The 14774-nt window shown below is 36.3% G+C and overlaps 1 protein-coding gene across 1 annotated transcript in view; it reads right to left on the reverse strand.

Annotated features, from left to right (window-relative positions):
* The window catches only part of LOC131991982 (seizure 6-like protein), a 101358-nt gene extending 89604 nt beyond the window's left edge, over positions 1-11754 (reverse strand). Inside the window, exon 1 of the mRNA XM_059357296.1 lies at positions 11389-11754. Coding sequence (XP_059213279.1) covers positions 11389-11485 — 97 coding nt within the window. The 5' untranslated portion in view covers positions 11486-11754. The remainder of the gene's footprint in view (positions 1-11388) is intronic.
* Positions 11755-14774: the final 3020 nt, after the last annotated feature.

Consider the following 14774-nt stretch of genomic DNA (forward strand, 5'->3'; position numbering starts at 1 on the left):
ATGTTGTTGTCTGTGGTGAGTTTGTTGCAGGAGCGCGGGCCATATGTCAGCGTGTGTGAGAGGCAGAGAAGCTGCAGCTCTCACTTCTGCTCCTAATGAGTGCGGCGACTAATTGAGATGGCAGCTTGTGCTTCGTCTACACACTCCTCCTCCAGCTGCAACAGACACAAACAACAACAACAACAACAACAACAACAACAACAACACACACTCCCAAATACAAAGAGGAACAAGGACAAAGACCCTCAAACTGACAGGACGACTGCAGCTGCGTCGAATTGTGGCGTTCACTGCAGTTTAGACTCTTAAAGCTCATGAACACTGTGAAAAATGTTTGTAGTAATTACAGTAAAACACTGTCGAATTGCATCAGAAATAGGGCGTGAAATTAAAAATTGTGTATCACCGTAGTAGACACTTTAATTACCGTAAAGTTATAAAGTTATAAAGTAAATCACAGTTCTTACCCTGCAGTGCATGATCAATGCTGATCCTCTTTCTTGTTCTCTGAGATGGTGATGCGGTTTATCACGTTTACACTGTGACCTGTACATTTTTGCCTGAAGCTTTTCATCGACCTTCTCAACAATACAATTATTATATAAACCCTCCTTTTGGTGACTTCGAGATGATATATAATCTTTCTGTCTCCAAATATTATCAATTGCCTCCTGTGAAATGTCTCCTACTGTAACAGTTGCCATAGCGACTGTCACCCAATGTTGACTGTTTGTCAGAGTGAGTGGAGGGGGCGGGGCTTAGCCATAGGTCAGTTCTGCAGTTTAATGTCCGAAGAGAACCAGGACAAAGACCCTCAAACAGCCAGTAAGACTGCAGCTGCATCAAAACGTGGTTTTCACTGTAGTTTAGACTGTTAAAGCTCATGCAGACTGACACGTGTTATATTATTGTCAGACTCTTTGACATAGATGCTCAAACTGCAGCCTGCAGGTATATTTTGACCCTCAGAAACAGACATGAAATGCATGCATTATGTTATAATCACCTGTGGTTCTTTAAACTTCTTTTATTACACAACTGTGTCGAACTGCTGCTCCTAATATGACGACTTGTAGAAAGCTGCTGGTTGCATCGCACCTCGTGGCACAAGTTAGTGAGTTTGGTAACACTTTACAATAACCATCATTTATAGATGGTAAATAGATCATTTATAAATGGTAAACAGATAGTTTATTAATGTTTAATCATCATTTATAAACCATATATAGGCCATTTAGAATGGTAAATAGAAAATGTATTAATGTTGAACTATAATTTATAAATGCCAAATAGAAGGTATATTAATGTAAGTTGATAGTTACTTTACCATAAACAAACAATTACATTATGATTATTAGTTTATTCATAGTTTTGCACTCATTATAACATTTTAACACCATATTAAGTATGTAAATTACTTCAAAATGATTCTTATACCTTTAAGAAATTGTTTGAAAACATTTAAAGATTAAATATGTATAGAATTTTGTAAATGACTAATAATTGGTTTATAAACCATCTATAAACATCACTTAGATGGTTATTGTAAAGTGTTACCGTGAGTTTTTGATCAACAATTCTGCAGTTTAATGTCCGAAGAGAACCAGGACAAAGAAGGCTCATTTTAGCCGTTTAGAGCCGCTGTAGGCTGGAAAACTCTTCACTGATACTGACACACATTTACTGTCAGACTCTTTTTGACACAGATGCTCAAACTGAAGCCTGCAGGTATATTCTGGCCATCAGAAACATCTTGTGAGACCCTAAAAAGTGACATTAAATGCATGAATTATATTTAAATCATATGTGGTTCAACTTCAATTTTCAAGTGTCTGTCACGTTAGAAATGTCAACTTGTAGAAAGCTGCTGGTTGCTCACGCTTTAGAAGAAGAAGTCTAGTTTTCTCTCTTGAGTAACAACAAGCCGAAATGTTTTTATGGTATTTTTTAGTCCCAACTACAAACTGTGCATGCTTCAGAGTAATCAGCTTCTGTACTTTCAGAGGTAAGTTTCTGATTGATTTCCATCCAGCTGCAGGCTTTATAGATACAAACACTAACCTCTAACTTCTCAGTGCCTTCATGGATTTTATGCAACACAACTGCCTTTAAAAAATAAAGTAATTTGCATGAGAAAATATGTCTTGACGTTAAAGTAGATCCATGTGGATTTTTAGGATTTATATAACCAATAAAATCATATAATGCTGAAACCTTCAGACAGACTAAGCTCCAAACCCTCTGGTTCCTCCTTAGTCTTTAATCATCTGGGATAAAAAATGTCCACTCTCAAAAAAATGCTATAAAAACTCTTGTATCTTTTTTTGATCATTTTTGCATTTTGTTTTTTTCATTTTGGAATTTTGGTGTCTTTTAAAACCATTTTTGTGTTTTTATTGGTAATTTTTGTGTCTTTTTTTTTGTAATTTTGTGCCATTATTGGTCATTTTTATGTCTTCTTTTGTATTTTTCTTTTTATCAGTTTTATGTTTTGTTTTAGTAATTTATTGCATTTTATTATAATCAATATTATTATTTATTCTTGTTCTTGTCTTTTATTTAAATCTTTTAATCTATTTTTTATTTCCCTTTGATTTTACAATAATTACTCTTCTTATATTGCACAAAGCTCAAAAAGTTGGAATAAAATATGTTTTGTTTTTTTAAATCTTTTTCCATGAAATGATTGTGACAATGAGATTTGTTCTTGACAGATAAAGAGTATATCTTCTCAAAACTTTATTAAGGATTGTATCTGAAAACAAAATTATTCCAACTTTGTGGCCAACCGTGTATTTGAGAAATTATATATATAAAGTTTACGGTTCAGGAACGATTGAGGTGAGTTTCCTCCAAAAACTAGAAGTTTATAAAGTTTACCTGATCTTTAAAACAATGTTTTTTTCACTGTGGAGAGTCCTCGACTGCAACAAGAAACAGTTTTTGAAACGAGCGCAATAACAAGCAAGCGATAACATCATCCTCAAAAATAATATTGGACTCCGTGTTCTGTCTGAGACGGATTGTTTTTCTCTCTGCAGGTTGACTTTCACACTGTTCTGACCTGAAAACCTGCAGGAAATAATTTCAGAGAACCCTCTCTAGATATTTATAGTTGGAGAATAAACAGTGAGAGAGTCTGCAGCCGATCAGAAGAGACAGCGCTATGTCTTCATCAGAGCAAGTGATGTGTATAATAATCATGTTAATAGGGCTCAGATAAAAAGATATTCTGGTGGCAACATCATGATCTCAATCTCTAGTTTCAAATCTTCTTCAAGACAATCTGATGTTAATGTGAAAATAATGGTTACATTTAGTCTTTTTTGGGTAATGTTGTGTCTTATTGTCATTTTGTGTCTATTTGGTATTTGTTAAGTCTTTTTTAATCATTTTTGGTAATTTTGTCCATTATTTCGATAATTTTACGTTTTTTGTGTCTTTTTGGTCATTGGCGTCTTTTTTGGTAATTTTGTGAATTTTTTGTGATTTTGTGCCTTTTTTAAATTCTGTGTCTTTTTTAGTCATTGGTGTCTTTCTGTAATTCTGTGGATTTATTTGTAATTTTTGTGTCTTTTTTGGCAATTTTGTGACTTTTTTGGTCATTTTTGTGTCTTTTTTGGTAATTTTGTGACTTTTTTGGTAATTTTGTGTCTTTTTTGGTATTTGTTGTGTCTTTTTTAATCATTTTTGTGTCGTTTTGGGTAATTTTTTCTATTTTTTTCATAATTGTATGTCTTTTTTGGTAATTTTGTGACTTTTTGAGCATTTTCATGTCATTTTCGTGTCACTTTGTCTATTTATTTTGATCATTTTTATGTCTTTTTGGTCATTTTAAGTCTTTCTTTCACGTCTCCTGGATTAAGGTCCTAGATTTGTTAGTTTGTTTTACTACGGCCTCTAGTGTGAAAACAAATGATGAAGCAGGGTGTAATTTGATTGTCATCAGGATAGAAGTAGAACAATGGGTTGTTTTTCTCTCTGCAGCTTGATATTCACACTGTTCTGACCTGAAACCTGCAGCAAATCATGCCTGAAAACCCTCTCCAGATATTTATAGTTGGAGAATAAACAGTGAGAGAGTCTGCAGCCGATCAGAAGAGACAGCGTTGTGTCTTCATCAGAGCAGGTGATGTGTATAATAATCATGTTAATGGGGCTCAGATATTCTGGGGAGCTCTCCTTGAAATAAAGGTTAAACCCTGGAAGCCCACCTGGGCGTCGCTGCTGATTAAAAAGAGGTCACCTCCAACTTTCTGTCTGCTTCTGTCTCTGCTGCTTCCTCTCAGCAGCTCCTTTCTTCTTCTGCTCACCGCCTGACCATCTACCAACCAAACATCAACCACAGATTCATTATAGAGCTGATTCAAAGGGAAGCAAATTAATATCGATACACGATCAGATCCGAACAGATTACTGTATCTGTCCACCTCTTCATTGACTTGTCATGGATACAATTGACACAAAGGTCGCTCCACGCTCCACAAGTAGAAATATTATGGTCTAAAAATACTAAATTACAAGTAAAAATACTGCTTTAAATGTTACTTAAGCAAACGTACAGAAGTATATTCAGCTAAATGTCCTTAAAGTATTAAAAGTAAAATGCACAAACACTAATTTCAGAGTGTTATATTGTTACTAATGCATCATGTTATTGGATATATATTTACTTGAAGCAACGTGAACGGATTCATATGATATCTTATCACGTATGCACAATAGTTTGTATGATATTTTACGAAATATGCCTGTTTCGAAGCAGTCACACAGTTGCTGTATTTAATGTTGAGCAAGCAACCAGGGCCAGGTGGTGGCCACCAATCAGAGCACCAATTGAAAAACAGGTGAGAGTTCCCCTTCGAAGTATTTTTGGCCAAATCGTAGTTCCTATCAATAAACTGACTTCACTTTGAGCAACATGAGTTCTTCCTGAACGTCTACAAATGTACAAATGTGTTTTCGGAAGAAAAAATGAAGCAGTTTCCAATTTTTTTAAATTATTTTTTTCTCTCCTTGTGCACTCTAGCGATGATGTCATCCACTCTAGCCTCTCCATAGGGTAACATTGGGGGGATTTTTTCGGTGTGTTTTTGCCAAATAATTTGAAAACTGTTTGCCGAAACCCTTAAAAAAGTCATAGCACACCTGTCATGGCCGAGCCGGTCGATTTGATACCTTTTTAGTGTATGTGCGACCAAAACTCGGAAAAAATGAAGAACCAGAAGACTAAAATCTAGGAATAAGGTGAATAGCATATAGTGTGCTCTTTCAAGCACACTCAGTTACTTCCATATGTGACTAGGAGATGAAGTAGACGACGGAAGATAATTTACATGTTCACCTAAAAATTACGTTGTTTTTTGCAAACAAGACGTAGACAAGAACAGCCAAATAATAGCTTTAGTGCCAACTTTTACATATAAAAAATACATATCTGTTACAGTCAATCACCCACCAAATGACTGAACACAATGCCTGTCCTGAGCCTACTGCTACCAGGGACAGCTCTTTTCTCAGTGAACCAGTGTAAATTTTGGAGTCTGGTGCACCAGAGGTAGCATGTTTTATGTTAATCAGCCAGAGCTAAAGGGAGACAGGAGAGAGACAGAGCTGCAGCTCGACAATCTTAAGAAGCGTCCAAGGAAAGCTGCTCCAAATAAAACAGAACCTCAGTGTTGAGATGAAGGGTTAATGCATCAGTGTAGAGGACAAACAGATGGTTGGTGAAGGGAAGGGCAGACACGGATGCCACATTACTGCTTTGGGACAGGTTGGTAATAAAATATGAGAACCCGTTTAAAACGTTCAAAACGTTTGGAAAGAGCTGATTCATAGAACCATTAATCACCTGACGTTTCCACATCTCTTTACTGTTCCATAACAAGCTCTTACTAAACTGAACCAGGTGTTACTGTTGCCTGAACATAGTCGTAACGTAGAGCTATAGTGCTCCAAGGAACCATGACAAAGTGTCCGATGTGACCAGTCGGGAATGAGAACTGGTGTCTGTACACTGCAAAAAGCCAACTTGTATTTTTGGGCCTAAAACAGTGATTTCAGTTGGTAAAACTTGGAAATATAAATTATTGACAAGGGCAATAATGTAAGTTAGCACAACAAAGGAAGCCAGTTGTCTGCTCAAAAACAAGTTTGTGAGTTGTTGTTACTTATATCTTTAAATTGGGGTTCACAACAAGGGACAATAGTTCTGATAACTCTTATTTCTTTGTTGTGAAATGCGGGAAAGCGGTGAAATTCGGTCATTAGCGAAAGCTAGTGGCTAACTGATGCTAGCGGCTAACTGATGCTAGCGGCTAACTGATGCTTGTTACAGCTACAACAGTAGCCGTTAGCATATCAATGCTAACTCAAAATTGTGGTTGCAACATTAGCTGACATTTCATAGCGGCGTTACAATCGTGCCAATTCAGCACATTGCAGAAGTTAGAAGTAATGATTAAAAGTTATTACAATGTAAAATTATAAGTTAGTACAACTTACAGTTGAGTTGACAAAAATCTGAATTCAGAGTTGAGCAAACTCAAAACAAAATTTAAAATATTTAGTTTAATTGCCGAACTTAAAATTTTATCGAAGTTTGTTGCCTTGAAATTTTGAGTTCACCCAACTTTTCTTTTTTTGCAGTGTAGCTCCCCAATAGGTCCAGATAATCTGGGATACTCCTGTGATGAATAGTTCACACAGTGCTTGTTGCTCATGGGAGCAACAGCGCTGACCCTACACTAATTCTGATCTGATGCATCTCATCTTTTGTTGGGGAGCCTAAGAAACTGTCTGCAAACAGAAAAATCAAGACTCAAGTCCTGCAGTGTGAACTACGAATAAGTATAGTAAACATAATCTAAAAATACTCCATTATAAGTTAAATTATGATGAAAACATTAATGCATCTCGGCCTGTCACCATAACATATTTTTAGGACGATATGTTCTCCCAGAAACCATCACAATAAACGATAGTATCGTTGTATTGATGTTGTTTTCGTTTTATAACGATATTAGAGCATAATAAGTTTTCCACAACAATGAATTTTTAAATCTGGAGAATATTAAACATTGTAATTGAAATGTGGAAAAGAAATATTAAAATATCCTAGATAAATAAGACATGAATAAATAAACTACAACCAAAACAAATAAAATAGACTTTCAGGCTCTGTTAACAAGACATTGCACTGAGATAAACATTATGTATGATATTATTTTATTATTAAAATAACAAATAAAACAGCTGGAATGGCTCCTTGATAAATTTTAATTTTATAAGCCAATTTGAACTGCCTGTCAACCATTTGCAGCATAACTTTAAACACGACAAAAAAAAAATGTAAATATATTGAGTCCAGAAAAAACTATCGTGTCCTTTTTTATATATTGAACGATAAGTTGATATAGTAATTATCGTGACAGGCCTAAAGGATCAATAATTATTATCCCCTGATATAATATCAGATAGTATATTCTGCTGATTTCTCTTCCTGATTCTTATTCTACCCCCCAAAAAGAAAGTTTGCAGCCTGCGGATCCGGTTGTATAATAAGGCCAGAGTTACTCAACCAGAAGAAACAATCTCCTCTGTCTCCCCCTCACTTCCATTTCTCTCTCCTCTCACTCACAACTAATAGCACGGCTAAAAAAAAGCACCAGAGGAAGGAAGAGTAAGAAGAGGAAGCAGCAGAGGTGACATGATGAGAGGAGAAGGCAGAAGAATGAGGAGACGAGAATCTATATTTCTCTTAGATTAGGAGGATGTTCACTACAAAGTTTGTGCAACAAAACGCAGCAGCAGCACCAGTGTGTGTGTGTGTGTGTGTGTGTGTGTGTGTGTGTGTGTGTGTGTGTGGATAAAGAGGCTCCATGTTGGATCTGCAGCAGTCTTTGTTTCGCAGCAGGAGCTCCTGAAGCTGCACTCGGCAGTCGAGCCGTCTTTCTGCCAGATTATCACTCTCACCCTGAGAAATTAGACCACGCACTGATCCAGCCTATCTCCATACACAGGCACAACACACACACACACACACACACACACACACACACACATAAACACACACTGTCACCAGCCCGCTCTGTGACATTACATCTCTGCTGGGTGATCTCATTAACCACAGACACCGACGGTGAGATGAAACCAGTGATGCAGAGCATGATACGGAGTGTGTGTGTGTGTGTGTGTGTGTGTGTGTGTGTGTGTGTGTGAATCTACAGTAAGTGTGTGTGATGTCAGTAGGTGTGTATGTGTGTGTGTGTTTGCATCTACAGATCGAACATTGTGCATGTACGTGGGGGGAAGACAGGAGTGACAAGGATTAACAAGAAGACTGAAGCATGCTGGGAACTGACGGATGGATCCTTGTGTGTGTGTGTGTGTGTGTGTGTGTGTGAGTGTGTGAGTGTGTGTGTGTTGGGTATATCATCGACAGAAGTTCAGTGACAGTCGGAGGCTCTGTGAAACCGACTGTCACTTTTTTTTTTGATTTTCAAAGTAAAATCAAAGAGGGAAAGTGATGAAATTTTTCTGGAACAAATAAAACAAAGAATCCCATGAGCCGACAACAGACAGTGAGATCTGTCACTGTCATTTGTCACAATAATAATAATAATAATGATAATAATAATAAAAAAAACATATCTTTGATAGAGCCAAGCACCAGCATGCATACACAGAAAGTATAAACCTGATTAGAGCTGGAAGCTGGACATCAGCACAGCATTAACATCTGTTTTATGCACAAAAACTAGATGCACAGTGTGAAGTTTATAGAGCAAAATGCTAATTTTCAACACCTGTCCACAGGAGGCTTATTAAAAAAACAAAAAATATGAATAAATCAATCAACAAAGAGGGTAAAACAGAAAGACAGTACATCCACAGGTGCATCTACCAAAATAAACCCACCAAAGGCAACAAAAACAGCAGAAAAGATGCATCAACAACCAGATCCACAGAACAACAACCAGATCAACAACCAGATCCACAGAACAACAACCAGATCAACAACCAGATCCACAGAACAACAACCAGATCCATAGATCAACAACCAGATCCATGGTGTAACAACCAGATCAACAACCAGATCCACAGACCAACAACCAGATCCACGGACCAACAACCAGATCCATGGACCAACAACCACATCCATGGACCAACAACCAGATCCACCACCAGATCTACGGATCAACAACCAGATCCACAGATCAACAACCAGATCAACAACCAGATCCACAGAACAACAACCAGATCAACAACCAGATCCATAGATCAACAACCAGATCAACAACCAGATCCACAGACCAACAACCAGATCCACGGACCAACAACCAGATCCATGGACCAACAACCACATCCATGGACCAACAACCAGATCCACCACCAGATCTACGGATCAACAACCAGATCCACAGATCAACAACCAGATCAACAACCAGATCCACAGACCAACAACCAGATCCATGGACCAACAACCAGATCCACAACCAGATCTACGGATCAACAACCAGATCAACGGGTCAACAACCAGATCAACAACCAGATCCACAGATCAACAACCAGCTCAACAATCAGATCCAAGGATCAACAACCAGGTCCATAGATCAACAACAAGATCCACGGATCAACAACCAGATCAACAACTGTTATGGGTTTTAATTTAACATTAATGTTTAATTGTTTTAAATGTATCATGTTTTTATGTTAAATCTCGACCTGAAAAGTAAGTAAAGCTGTCAGTTAAATGTAGTGGAGTAAAAGTATAAAGTTACATTAAATCAAAACACTAAAGTAAAGTACAAATACCTCAAGATTGTACTTAAGAACAGTTTTTGAGTAAATGTACTGAGTTACATTCCACCACTGGTTGTATGCATGTACACATAGATCATAAATCCTGAATAATATCTGCATGACACAGAAAGTTCCTACTTCACTTCCACACTCTGTAACATCACTTCTGCCTTTGTGTTGTTCATTACTACGGCCACTAGAGGGCGCCACCAACAGCAGTTAATATAGCAGCTCGCTCAATAAGCTGATAACAACCTGCTGCACCGACTAGAAGGTGGAGCAAGAACCTCCTCACACAAACTTATAACAACGATAACCGCTGATAGTCAACAAGCCAATCAACAGTCTGATAACAATCCATAAATTATATTCCTGTCTTATTGTTTTAAGCCTGCAAGTCTTTATTAAAAAAGTGACCAATATGCAAATGACGGTATGTGTTTGCAAACTTTTGCTGCCAGACTTTTTATCGTTTCTGTAAGATTTTTATTTTTTACAGTGCACGTCACATTGTAACATTAAAGCAACTTTCTTTTTTTTTTTACTGTAAACATTTAAATTAAATGTTAAAAAGAACAGTAAACACTTGAAGTAGTAAAATCAAATTTAGTTATTCTGCATATATATATAGATATATATATATATATATAGATAGATAGATAGATAGATAGATAGATAGATAGATAGATAGATAGATATTAACTGTATATTATCTGTAGTTTGTTGAATGTTACTTGACAGCTTTTTTACATTTGTTCATTTTTAGTGTACTCTAAGTCACAGCCTGCAGGACCATGACGAAACATTTTTAATGTACTGCCCCCCCCCCCCCCTTTTTTTTTTTTACAGTGTACCTTACATGCTTCATTCATAATAAAACATCATCATTTATTTGTTAATGTATATATTTATAAATAATTGCAACAGTTGAAAAGTAACTAAAGCTGTCAGCTAAATATAGACAAATTAAAAACAACAATAATTGCCTCCTGAAGTAAAAAGCGACATAAAATGCAAATAAATACATACAGTAAGTAAAGTAGGCTACTTGAGTAAATGTACTTCGTTACATTCCAGCAGTGCACTTTTCACTGCTGAGGCTGAAGCTGGAGGAATCCCCCTGTCTCCCACAGTGACTGCAGAGCTTGTTGACAGGTGATCTCTCTCTCTCTCTGTCTCTCTCTCTCTATCTCTCTCTCTTTGTGCATTCAGGCTCCCACGCACACGAGTGGGCTCCGGTCCACAGGATGCGTGTGCAGCCTGGACCGTTTGGAGCTGCTCGCTCAGTAAATAGCCTGCAACAGCGTTTATTCTGAGACTTCAAACACACACACTCTCTCTCTCTCTCTCTCTCTCTCTGTCCTCCTACGAGTCGCGGGAGGATGAGATGTCTCCACAGCAGCAGCAGCAGTCAGGGATGCCCAGAAACACAAACACGAGTTGTTTTTGCAGAAAAAAACTGCTGTCATTGTGATTGGACAGGAGCCAGCGCAGAGAGGGACACTCACACAACACACACGCACAGAGGTGGATTTAGATTTAAAATGAAAAAAAGAAGCATGCATGCAGAGGGTTTAGCTGTACCTCCTGCTGAGACGCGGCTCCACAGCAGCCCGATCCACAGCGCCGCGGACAGCAGGATGCGGAGTCGGTGCCCGACCGAGCAGGCGGCCGGCGGCATGGCGACAAGAGCCGGTCCGAGGAGAGACGAGGGGCTGCCGGTGGTGGAGGAGCAGAGTGGGGGTGTTCAGGCGGGAGATGAGCAGCTCTCGGGCCGGGTTGGGTGCAGGTAGAGCCGGATCAGAGCGTGCCGACGGTCCGCATGTCAGCGCAGCATCCTCCCTCCTGCTTTCTGCCTCCGATCTGTCCTCCTTCTCTCCTCCGCGGACTCTTCTGTCCTCCCTCCCTCCCTCCCTCTCTCTCTCTCTCTTTGCGTGCCCCCTCACCCGCCCACCCCCCTCCACTCACACACACACACACACACACACACAAGCGCGCGCACACACACAAACCTGACCTCAATGGTAATGAAACTTTTGCAGTGTGTGTGTGTGTGTGTGTGTGTGTGTGTCAGGGTGACTGTTGTGGGCTGCAGTATAAGATCAGGACACACACTTACATAAGATGGAGATGGAGCTGGAGCGGAGCGCGAGGCTGTGCGCGGCGCAGATTTAGCGGGTGGATGAGGGGATGTTTGCAGGGGTGGAGGGTTGACTTACGAGCCATCTCATCCCGAGCTGGTAATCTGTTTAAGTAGCTGTATTTCACTGTAGCAATCTAGTGCGGCCCGAGCTGCAGGCTGGTAAATGCTGAGATTCACACAGGACACACAGGCTGCGGGCACGCTGCCCCAATACTCAGCTGTTTAATTGTTAGTATTAGAAGTGCACTGGAAAAAACAAACAAACAAAAAAAAAGTCTAAAAGCAACAAGTTATTTACGTGTAATTAAAAAAAAACTAAAAATAATAACGGATAATATAGCTACACTGAATATCTATATTCTTTTTAAAACAACAAATAAACAAATGTTTTATTTTTAATTTACGTATGACAGATATTTATTTTTTACAATTTTTCACATTTTTAAAATAAAGTTTTACTGTTATTTAAATTTAAAAAAATTAAGAAAATATATAATTCACTGTAATTTAACATTCAAGACCATTAAGCAATTGAAAAATACTAATACTGTTCAATGTAAAGAAAAAAGAAATTTGTAAAAATACATAAATAAATAAAATTAAAATTAAAAACTATAAAAAGTCTGGCAGCAAAAGTTTCCAAACACTTACTGTCAAATAACAGTAAACAAGTTATTTTACATATAATTTCTTTAAAAATAAACATTAACAAAGTTGTTGTTTTTTTTACTTTAAAATGAAGTTGAATTATACTGTAATACTGTTCAATATTAATTTTTAAAAAACTGTAAAAATTCTGGAAGCAAAAGTTTCCAAACACTTCCTTTCAATTAACAGTAAACAACAAGTTATTTTACATAACTTCCTTTTTAATAAGCGTAATATACATTAAAAATCTATATTTTCTTTTAAAAAGTGTTGTTTTTTTACTTTAAAATGAATTGAATAATTGAATTGAATAATAGTGTAAAATAATGTACACAGAAATTTTCAAATTTTAACTTCCATTATCTGGTTAATATTTGTAATGAAAGTGAAATACATCTTTATGGCATTAAAAGTATGAAAATGTCCCAATCAAAATAATATGTGATATGATTTTCTTTACACATAATTCACTGTAACTTAACATTTATGACCATTAAGCAATTGAATAATCCTGTAAAAAAAAATCAGTAAAAATTATTTTACATATAATTTAAAAAAAACAACTAAAAGATGTATTTTTAACTGTAATTATATATTTTTTTCTTTACATATAATTAATTTAATTCAAGACCATTAGGTAGTTGAATAATACTGTAAAAAAATAAAAAAATAAAAAAATAAAAAAAAAGGTAAAAATTCTGACAGCAAAAGTTGCCAAGCATTTACCATCAAATAACAATAAACGTCAGTATTTAATAATAAATATCTGGAGAATAACAAAGTTTTTTTTACTTTAATTTGAAGATCAGTTTAGAAAAAAAGATCAACTTTAGTTTAAAATAACTGCTTCCAGACACAGTTAAAAAGTTGATGTAGAATGTCACATAGTTACAAACATAAGTGGGTTTAAAAGTTAAAATAAACAACATTAACTTTCAGTACACAAACTCCGGTCTTCTGTATTTTTATTACCTGGAAATGAAACAACATCCACCTACCTGCACCTCCGAAGCTCCTAAATTAACTTGTTGTTTCCTGTTTGTTTGATCCTCACAAAACGAGAAATCCACGTGGTTATTTCTGGATAATGTTTAAATGATATTAGAGCGTTTCTGGGGGGTGAGTGGGAGTTTGTACGTATGCAGGTTTGTGATAAGGAAGGTGGGAGATGAACTGGCAATTATTAGAGACATTCTGTGGCTCGTCAGATTGTGTCAGAGAGTGAAATGGATTGATTACCTCTTTGAATTAACGAGACTTTTTATAAATATCTGTCTGTCTTTGGCGCCTGACAACTTCTGTTGTAGGAGGATGAATCAGATTCTGCAAGAAGAATTTGTAAAAAGTATATTTAAACCTGAAAACCATGTAAAAAAAAAAAAAAAGTACTCAGATATGAAGTAGAAATACCACCGTGCAGAATTCAAAAACACGCATTGCATTCAGTGAAAAAATACAAAAGTATGACCAGAAAATGCACTGAAAGTACCAAAAATATAAGTGCTCGTTTTGCAGAATATTTTATAAAACTTTAGGTTATTGATCTATAATTATTGTTGCAGTCATCTCTGGTAAAGGTCGAGTTAAATAATTACTTTATATACTATATACAGGTACAAAACATCATCATTTATATCTTGTATTAATAATCTCAACATTGAAAATAGTAAGAAAGAAACTCATGTTGTCAGAGAAATGGAGAAAAAAGCAGTAAAAAGTAGAATAGTTACCTCTGAAATGAAGTATAAAGTAGCAGGAAATGGAAATACTCAAGTTAAAAACAATTATCAAAAATTTACTATTTCAATACATTTACTGCAGTAAAAGTACTAATACCACTCAGAATTACTCCACTACGAGTAAAAGTCCTGAATTCAAAATTTACTGCAGTAAATAAGTATCAAAAGTAAAAGTCGTCGTTATGCATATATATATATATATATATATATATATATATATATATATATATATATATATATATATATATATATATATATATATAAGCAGCATTTTATTGTTGCAAAGATAGGGCTCATTTTAACTACTTATTGTTATAAGTAGTTATAAGTAGTTATAACTTTAATTGATCATGTTTTTATGTTAAATCTCAACCTGAAAAGTAACTGTCAGCTGTCAGCTAAATGTAGTGGAGTCGAAGTCTAAAGTTACATAAAATGGT

This window comes from Centropristis striata, chromosome 19, assembly GCF_030273125.1.
Source record: "Centropristis striata isolate RG_2023a ecotype Rhode Island chromosome 19, C.striata_1.0, whole genome shotgun sequence".
In the NCBI taxonomy this organism is placed as follows: domain Eukaryota; kingdom Metazoa; phylum Chordata; class Actinopteri; order Perciformes; family Serranidae; genus Centropristis; species Centropristis striata.